At 48.8% G+C, this 9,668-nt stretch overlaps 1 protein-coding gene across 12 annotated transcripts in view; it reads right to left on the bottom strand.

Annotated features, from left to right (window-relative positions):
• Positions 1 to 5,204: 5,204 nt before the first annotated feature.
• The window catches only part of Rimbp2 (RIMS binding protein 2), a 175,549-nt gene continuing 171,085 nt past the window's right edge, over positions 5,205 to 9,668 (bottom strand). For 7 of the 12 annotated variants that reach the window (XM_060382282.1, XM_060382285.1, XM_060382283.1 and 4 more), the window contains 2 exons: positions 7,923 to 8,057; positions 5,205 to 5,891 (listed from right to left, as the gene is read on the bottom strand). In XM_060382282.1, coding sequence (XP_060238265.1) covers positions 5,703 to 5,891; positions 7,923 to 8,057 — 324 coding nt within the window. In that variant the 3' untranslated portion in view covers positions 5,205 to 5,702. Of the gene's footprint in view, positions 5,892 to 7,136; positions 7,461 to 7,922; positions 8,058 to 9,668 lie in introns of those variants that run through there. The other 5 variants (XM_060382287.1, XM_021639828.2, XM_060382289.1 and 2 more) reach the window with 3 other exon arrangements.

Here is a 9,668-nt window from a genome sequence, read left to right as displayed (position 1 = left end):
AGAGCTGGCCTCAGGATCTGGAAGTAAGGCTTATGTTCACATAGAGGGCAAGAGGTTTGCACAGCAAAGCAGTTGTGGTCAGGGAGTATTGCACCCACCGCCACAGCCTGGGTTTCCTTCTTCCTGCAAGGTAGCCTGACAGGCTCTCACACCTTCATGAAATCTCTTTCTAGACCACAAGCTCCCCTCCGGCTGGCATCAGAGCCCTAGCTTTTTCCTTCCTCCACTTTCTGGGGTTCCATTTGTTTTGTTTTGTTTTGTCAGTTTTTTACTCTTAAGCCGACACAAGGTTTCTGCACCGGTTGTCCAAGCCCTGGGGAAGCCAAGGTTATGAGGAATGCCACGAGTTTGACGACAGCCCAGGGTCCAGCCTAGACCCTGTTCCCCAAGCAAAAACAAGCCCTTGGCTTTTGTTTTGTTTTGTTTTTTACTGAAGTAGGGATTCATACCCAGGGGCAACACACAGAACATCTGTTCGTTCCCAAAAGGGCATGAACAGACCAAAGAAGCCATTTCAGCTGGATCCCACTCAGGTGAGCCGGTGTGTTTATTGGGGTTACTCAAAGGCAGCTGCGTCACCTAAGCCCTCCCACCCTGGCGACAGCTCGTCAAAGTTGCTTCAGTGGAGCCCCCAGCAACCATCTGCCATCTCTGTAGCATTCCCCAAACCACTTGCATCCTGGGGGGCAGGAAGGAGCAGTGGCTGTAGCCTCGTGTGAGGTCCTGTCGTGGCACCACAGCCACCCCACAGCAACGAGCGCACTAGTGTGTGGCATCAGCATGTTTTCCCCGCTGACCCATCCTGATTCTGCCTCGGCGCCACACCAGACTCCCATGTTGTACTAACACTGGCCCAGACAGCATGCCCTGCTATGATTGGCATCTTGTTGGAATTATTATTGTTACCTAACTCTTGAGACCGGTAGGAAAGGGTTCTTTATGATTGCATGTGTTTCGGGCTGATCGCGTAGGAGTGAATAAACTACAGGGGAGGGGGGCTTGGCCCTGAAGCAGCCTTTGATTACTTGTAGGGGTGGGGCTTGTGAGATCCCCCCACACAAACACGTCGAAAGTCAACTGGAGGTGTCAGTGTGCAGGCCTTATGTATATACCTTCCCAGTCGTGGGTAGAAGACACTACCTCACAGCAGATATGCCATGAGCCTTACGTATAGGGTTGTGCTGTAGATGTATCAACCGGGGATCGGGCACCCCATGGTCATTTGTTCTCTGCAGTTTGGTTTTCTGTAATAGCTTCTGTCTGCTCCAAGAAAAAAATCTTCTTTGACGGGGAGAGAACTACACTTACGTGTGGACATAAGGATAAGCATTTCGAATTAGTTACGAATTGTGCCTGTTTAGGAAAGAGGCAGTAGTAGGCTCTCCTCCAGGGTCTGTGACCTCACCAACCATACTTGGTATAGCTAGGTCTGTTAGGCTAGGCAGGGACTCCCTCCTAGGGACTGGCCCTCATTTCCCCCACTGCTCTTTCCCATTTTCCTGCCCTTTCTTTTTCATCTCTCACAAGCCGCTCGCATCACTGGCAGCACTGTGTCCTGGCTTGGTCTGCTCTTTGTCTTCTGTGGACCAACTAGATTCTTCTCCAATACCACTTTCCCAGAACTTATTGGTATATACATATGACCCCAACACACCGTTCCTTTTTCTGCCAGTTTTTGTGCACAGGGGTCTCTGTCCCTCTCCTCTAGTCTAGCATTCCTTGTGGTGGTGATTCCTTCAGACAGCCCACCTCTTTCCTCCCTCCATGCTGCACCTGAAGTCATAGCTATGATAGTCAGCAGATGACAGAAACAGACACAGAGCTCTGGCCAGAGGCAGGGTGGCTGCTGCATTTGTGGTGAGTTGTGACACCTTTCTGAGGGACTTGCCACCAAGGGGAGCAGACTGTCACCAGAGACTGTCATACCCTTAAGGACAAATAGAACTTGTTACTCAAATCTGACAGGAATTCGGCAATTGTTGGGAGGACTCTCTTGGGGGTGTAGACATGAGCACAAAGGCAGGGGTTCCTTGGAAATCTGTCCCTCTCCCTACTGCAAGAAACAATGATTATGGTCCCCTTCAGGATCCGGTACATTCAGAGCTCATGGAGAATGGCAGACAAGATGCTAGGCCCCTACCTTCCCTGGTGGGCAGTTGCTGCCTTCTTTGTCTGGGCCTCTCAGTTCATCTTAGGGTTGAAAGGTTACAGGCAGAGCACACTATCCGAAAAGGAGTGAATCTCAAGCCCCAAGATATATAAGGTAAGACTTTGCATCCTGAACCAATGGGATATGGAACACGGGGAGGGGGCAATAGTAGGTACAAAGGGTCCAGGAAATGCTAGCAGGGATATAAAAAGTAGCTTTGTGTGTCTAGGCTGATGACCAGCAGCAGGGTGGAAAAATGAACTGCATCATTTTGGCTACTGAGCCTCAGAGAGATGCAGAAGGAGGGGCAAGGGAGGGGCTGCCTCATCCTTTATCCCATGAGTTTGCATATATCCTAGGTAGCCTTGGGGAGTGGACTATGTGGTGTTGGTGAGTTAGCCAGGCTAGAATCAAAGACACTAGCTATTGTGAATGGCCAAGGAGGCTAAGTAGGGCTAAGCTATCAGGGAAGAAGCAAGAGGACAAGCAGAGAGGATGTGGTCCCCAAGAGCTGGCCTGGATTGTGGCCCTCCAACTCCATGGGCCCTACCCCTCAGGACAGGAACACCACTTCTCCCAGGACTGTGTCTGACAAAGTGAACAGTCTGAACTCTTGTTTATCTGTACTTGATCACATCTCTTCTTTCCTCAGTGGGACTCCTGAGGGCAGGTACATTGGTCAGGTCCAGATTAGCGGAGTCAGCTGTGTGGCCACACAGGAGCCTCTGTCCTTGTCTGTAAAGCACATTGTCAGGTTTAGACCCGAGGGACTCCGAACTAGAGGGTGCTGTATCACAGTTTGTGTTCCTTCAGCTAGCGGTGTGGGGATCCTGTCTGCTGTATTTTATGAACTCATTATTGATAATTTTGACAAAGTGTAAGGCTGTAGAAAAGGCATGTCAGTGTATGGCATTTCCAAAAAGGATACTTCCTGGCTTTGGACTCTGAGCCCAGTGAGGTGGTGGTGGAAGCCCCTTCCCTGTAGGCAGGAGGAGCCTTGATTGTGAGAAATTTATAAAGTCACTTTCAGGCAACAGGTTGGGGGAGAGTGTTCAGTCTAGCTCATTATCAACTTTGAATTGTCTCTGCTGTTGTTGCTGGGGGTGTAAATGTTAGCAAACGATTGAGTGAGTGTGACGGTTCCTTCTCCTCATGGACCCGAAGGGATTCTCTGGCACTGTCTATAATGGTGTTGCGGGGGGGGGTAGCTGAGGAGTGAAGACCCGCCCTGGGCTGGGGTCATGGGCTGAGCTAACAGAAGGAAGGTGAGGAGCAGCATTACACACCAGCTGCCCAACTAGGTGGTGCTGCGGCCAGCTGCCTCACAGTGGATGCACCCCAAGGCTGTGGCCAGAATAAGTCCGCCCTTTAGAGCCGTGAGAAAGGTCACCAACCCAGAGAAACATTTGTCCTAGTGGTCTTGGCTGGTTCTTTCCCCCTTTGGAGAATTTTGCTTAAATGCAAAAAGTAAAAGTATAGATTCTGCATGAATAATGATGCTGTGGCAGTGGCTGGAATTACAGAGTTGCACGTCTTCCCATGGAGAGAGAAATTTGAACTGCTGTAAACAGCCTGGTTCTATTGCTTTCTCTGAACAATTCCTATTAGGACTGAACCTAGAACTGTCTCCAAAGGCTCATGTGCTCAGGGCTTGGCTGCCATCTGAGGAGAGGAGCTCTTGGGAAATGACTGGATGGTGAGGGTGACAGCTTCATCAATCAGTTAATGTACTGATGAGTTAGTTCATGGCTAAACAGGCTCTTACGAGCTGGGCCTGGCTGGAGAAAATAGATCAGTGGGAATGCAGCTTTGTGGGGAGTGTCTGTCCCCTGTTCCCTTGTGCTTTCTGCTTTCTGGCCTTGGTGAGGAGAGCAGCCTTTCTCTACCGTGCCTTTCCATCTCACCACATCCCAGAAAGATGCTGCCTGTGGACCTGAACCTGAAAAAGGGAAAACCTCTGTAGACCTATCTGGTAAGTTAGGCTGTATTTAGTTGTGCTGAGTTTAAGTGGTTCTTCATTATTAGTCCTGGAAAAGGTGCCAAGGTGCTGCCAAGAGGTTCGATTTGAATCTACAGTTCAGCACATTCTGTGGTCTCCGTTGTGTGCGTGTCTCAGGTAACACATAGACTCAGCGCTAATTACCTCTGTCCGTTTTGCCACCAGGAGTGTCTTATATCATACAAATGACGCCTAGAACATGGGTTCAAGATCATATTTTAATTAGTTAAAAAAGACCCAAGCCCATAGAGTTATTTATGGACATTTGGCAGAAAGGAATTCCATTCCCCTGCCATGATAGGAATATTTAAAATAAAGATACAAAATACATGGCATTGTACAAAATAACAAAGTTTATTTCTAGAAAATGTCACCCTAAGTGTACACATGCATACATCCACACACTTCACACACTGAGGAACAGCCTTTTAATCAGTCTACCACATACAATTATATTACAATTTACAATATAGTTTTTGAAGACACAATGGGGAAAAGCTTTGTCATTCATGTACAAACCTTCCAGAAATTACAAAAGAAAGGCAGTCTGAAAAGTGTGTATAAAGAGTAAAAACAGTTTACGGTGGACAGGAATTACAAAGTAGTGGCCGCCACACATATCTGCCAGCATTTCAGGAGGTCTGTTATTCAAGGCTGATGATAAAGATGAGTGTGGGGCTATGTCTTGAGAGATTTCAATTAAGCTCCTCCTGGTCTGGCTAATGAAGTGTGTGGTGGCTTTGCTGCGTGTTCTGTGGGTGGTGTATGGGGCAAGGCATTTCAATTAATAATGAAAGTAACAGAAATCTAAAAGTCACAGGCTGGGACACTGAAAGCAAAGATTATCAGCTCCCTGGCTGGCTGAAGGATGTGCATGCTGCTGGATTGCTCCCTCTCCTTTGCTCTTCTGTGTGGTGGGATTCGTAAACATTTCCTGTGTGCTTCTGGCTTGCTTTGAAAGACCCAAGAGAGGCATCTGAAAGTGTAGGGACTGGGCAACTGTGATGTGAAGCCACTGTGTCAGTGAGTATGAAGACCAGGAATGCACAACACATGCGAAGTATACACGGTGTTTTTATTCGACAGTACAAACCACTGTGCAGTTATAAGGCCAGAACATCAAGGCAAATTAAACCAGAAATTTCAAGACCAGAGTGGAAATGACAGTAATGCATAATGAGGCAAGCATCTTGAGAAGTGGGGGAGGTCAGAAATCCTGTAAGGGCTGGCTGATGTCAAGTGTGTACAGGCTGGAACTGCAGGTTGGAGGGCTGCAGAGAGCCCTCCCTCCCCTGCTGCTCAGCTGGCTACCCCTCCCGCCTCCCACCCCAGGCCTTGGACAGAAGCTTGGAAGTGGAGAGGGAGGGGACCACAGTATAGCCTCTCTCCCTGGTCTCTCCAGTGGTATTACATGAATGGTAGGCGTGGAAGAGTGCATCTCTCTACTGCTGGGGCTAGGGGGAGTGGCCAGGGTTGGGTTTTGGGAGTCACGAAAGCCCTAGTTTGGGATTAAAGCAAGTGCCATGGATTTGGGATCGTCCGAAGGCTCTCGGGTCACTTCACCGCGCCCAGCCTTTTCAGCAGTTTCTTGCCTCTGGAGAGCAGCCCTTTTTTCTTTTTCGAGGACATTTCCCTGCCTCTCCCAGGACTACCAGAACCCATAGATGACGTAGGTGACCCCGAATGGAGATGGGCTGTGGGGGATGGAGCTCTCCTTGCTGTCCCTGAACCCTCGGGAGGAACCTAGTAGGTACATTGCGACAGTTTTATTGAGTGTGTCAGCGCCAACAATTCACTCGGCAACACGTACTGCCCCCGTCTCCCGCCAGCCAGGGGAAAGGGTGAGTGGTTCGTTTCTTCTTTCAATTTTTAAGTATGCCATGAGAAGCACACGCCCACTCCCGAGGCCCCTCTGAGAGAGAGAGACTGGCCTCGATTGGGCTTTCGCTGTCTTTGTCTTGGCCATCGCTTTAGCAAAGAAAGCCAGGTCATAATTTACTCTGAAAATTCAGACTAAAAGCAGGGGAAGTTATTGTCAATCAGATGGATAGGCAGATGGCCAAGTGCCCATCAATCGTCATTGTAAAGCAAAAGCTCTCAATGGGAATTTGGATGGATCGTGAACTGGGTGGGATAGATCGAGACCCTGCCATGTTGGAGTGAGCCCTTGGGTCAGTTAGAATCCTACAGAAACTTTGGGGATGGCACACTGTTTGAAAGAAAAAAAAACTGAAATGAACCTTAATTGTAATCTAAGGAAGCTCAAAGGCCCTTCTTGAACACTCTCACCATTTCCAAATAGAGGAGTACATGCTTTCCGAAGCACAGAGCATTGGTGGGTTTTGACCAGCAGTGCTTCGAAAGGGTGGAATTTGATTCAGGGACACTGAGTGCCAATTTCCCATCATTCTGCAGCTCGGCACACACCTGAGCATGCCCAGTAAATCGCCAGGCCTCTGGATCACTATAAACTCGCCAGAGCAAAACTTGGCAAGTGAGAGCTGGGCACCCAGTGGGCATACCAAACAAGGCGAGGGGGCCTAAGCTTGCTTGGATTTAAAATCAAGGTCTAACTCTAATGGAGAACACCTAGGGCACACCCAAAGCACACCTGAAGATACCATGGGGCCAGCTAGTGCAGTCATGGGAGCTGCCACGTCGGGAGACAGTATTGCATTGGTGTGCCAGCACCTTTCTTGAACCTCCATGAGATCTGAACCATGCTCTGAGCAGAAGGAAACACCTGCTCCTAAGGCCAAGGGGCTGCAGCTGGGTGTTCTGGCCAGCTTTGGCAAACCCAGAGCCAAAGCCACCCCGAAGGGCTTGATCTGGGATTAAAAGTTTTGTCTTGGCTGTTATAAGTCAAACTTGGTACAGTAAACACATGGATCCGGGGTTGTGCTTTTTACCGAGGGTGGCTGACAATGCAATAGGCAGCTTCCCCTGTGAGTACACACTGGCGCACTCTGTGTAAACAAACAGCTTGAAGAAATATGTTCCCAAGGTTGGCCTTGCCCATATTCTCAATGGACAGATTTTAAAAAATGATTGTTCAAGACGATTTGTTTCACTATGAATCCAGTTGCCGGGCAACTGATATCAGGTGAGATAGCCTAATACTTTAGGTCCAATGGGTTTTTGAGACATATTTCTTTTCTCTCTCTCTCTCTCTTTAAGCCCACATTGAAGTCTTAAGACTACCGCGCTGTCCGCTTAGGGTAGCTTAAGTCGGTATCTCTCTAAGGTGTCTTCGGTTGCTCACTTACGTGAAGGCTACATGCCTGATTAGGGTGTGAAATGAACACTCTTCTTCTATGTCCAAGCAGATGAGCGAAGAGATAAAAACATATACGTAAAATACAACAGATAAGAACTCGCAGTGATGGTGAAACGTAAAGATGAGACACTCAAGAGAATGCAGTCTCAGGCAGGCGCGCTACACTACGTAAGCCCTGCCAGCTAGAGCCCTACGTGGGGGGCCAGTGGCACCTGGGTCCCCGAACCTCACTCTCTGTCGGCTGAACTGTGCACCTATTGTGGAGGCCAGGGAAGGCCTTGGGGTCAGGCAGACTGACACCAAAAGGTCTTTCTGTGGGACACCAACTTACAGGTTGGAGCTAAGCATTTTCGGGCACAATGTCCAAAGAAGGACAGAGAAAAAATCGGGGGCAGATGCTGGTGGGGCCCAAGTCATGAAAGCAGCAATGCAAAGATTGCGCCAGACCGCAGAGGGAGAGAGGGAGGCAGGCAGGCAGGCTAAGGGGGGTAGCTTACCCTTTTGGCCTTGGAGCGCATGGGTGGGTCATGGGAGTAGTGGGGCGGAGCATCAGAAAGGTGGACCTCCACATCATCAGGCACTTCTTCCAGGAAGTTGGAAGGCACAAGGCCTTTCTGCCCATTCAGCTCTCCCTGTAATCACAGGGTTGGGGGAATGTCAAAGGAGCCACTTTTTCCAGGGCTGGAGTATGGTGAAACACTTGACCTGGTATTTGCGTTCTATTGAGCCAGTTTGGGCTACTGACAAGAGTTCAAGGCCAGCCTTGGACACTTGGTGAGACCCTGTATCAAGGTAAAAATGGCTGAGGGTAGAAGACAATGGCAGCATGCTAGCCTAGCTGTGACAGCAACGACCCCAGCCAGTGTCACTCCTTGTAGAACTGGGAGATAAGGGTTCCGAAGTGCAAAGAAGGTCAGACCTGCTTGTGCCAGCAATGCTGCAGTTTCTTTCTTACATGGGAACATGTCATTACCGTAGAAGTTTAGCCGACAAGGGGGAGATGAGAGCATTCGACCCCACAGACCTCTGCTTCAGGGTAGTAGAGAGGACCTTGAGGCTGTGTTCATCCACACACCTGCACACAGGCCGAGTAAAGGTGGAAGTCCGGGAGTGTAGTGTCCTAGCAGTCCCAACACTCCACCCCAGGGCTCCCAACACTGCAAGTTCAAAGTGGGCTGGCCATGGGCCGAATAGTGCCTCATGCCTTTAAGTCCCAGCCACTTGGGAGACTTGGAGGTTGGAGACAATCCTGGTCAAAACAGCATCGTCCTCAGAAACATGGCACAAAAAACCCGGTTGGTCCTGACAGCATGGAGTTGGGTCTCTTCATTGATGGTAGGCCTAACTCATCAAATAAAAAATCTTGCAAGCATTACAGTCCACAACCAAAAGCATAGTGATGGGCCTGAGGAAGGGATGCCTAGTTGCAACGCTTTTTTTTTTTTTTTTTTTTGCTAGGGGTTATTAACCAGAATATGTAAAGAACAACAGCCACGTAACAAAAGACATTTAAATGGACATTTCTTCAAATAAACAAATGGCCAAAAAAAAAAAAAAAAAGTGGGGAAGATCACAGTAGCACTAGACACAGGTCAAACACAGATTAAACTATAGATGGACCAGTGTTCAACCCCTTGAGCCCACTTGGTGGAGGGAGAGAACCAACTCCAAGTTTCACATGTACCTACTGTCTCCCCCAAGTTAAAAAAAAAAATACATGATTCTTCCACCATCAGAATGAGCACAGTCAGGAACTTCCCTGGAGCCCTTCCAACCCAGAAAACGAATATTGGTGAAGATGTGGAAAGAGACTGGACCTTCACATCACACTGGAGGAAATACAGTGGGGTAGCTACTGGGGAGCACAGTGTGGCAGGTCCCCAAGAAACTCCAGACAGAGAGCTACAAGGTGGTCCACAGCTTCACCTCCAGGTGTGTACCAAAACCGGAGAGTCTGGTCTCGGAGAACCATACATACAATCTTTATGCCTGTATCATCTGCCACATTCACAAGGCAAATGCAACCGAAATGCCCGCTACCAGATGAATGGATTACCAGACAATGACGTATGCCATGGAAAAGTCAGACTTAAGAAAACCCCTTTCTGACATGCCCTCGGCATGGCAAATTGAACCCACTTCTGTAAAAATGATTATTCTCCAAGGATTTCTGAGTAAGCCACTAGGCTGGAAGTCTCACCACCAAAACCTGATGAAAGAAAAAAGCTAGTTCTCTATAGAAG

The sequence above is a fragment of the Meriones unguiculatus genome, chromosome 4 (assembly GCF_030254825.1).
Source record: "Meriones unguiculatus strain TT.TT164.6M chromosome 4, Bangor_MerUng_6.1, whole genome shotgun sequence".
In the NCBI taxonomy this organism is placed as follows: Eukaryota; Metazoa; Chordata; class Mammalia; order Rodentia; family Muridae; genus Meriones; species Meriones unguiculatus.
The sequence above is the reverse complement of the archived record's forward strand: the minus strand, read 5'-3'. Positions and strand labels throughout refer to the sequence as shown.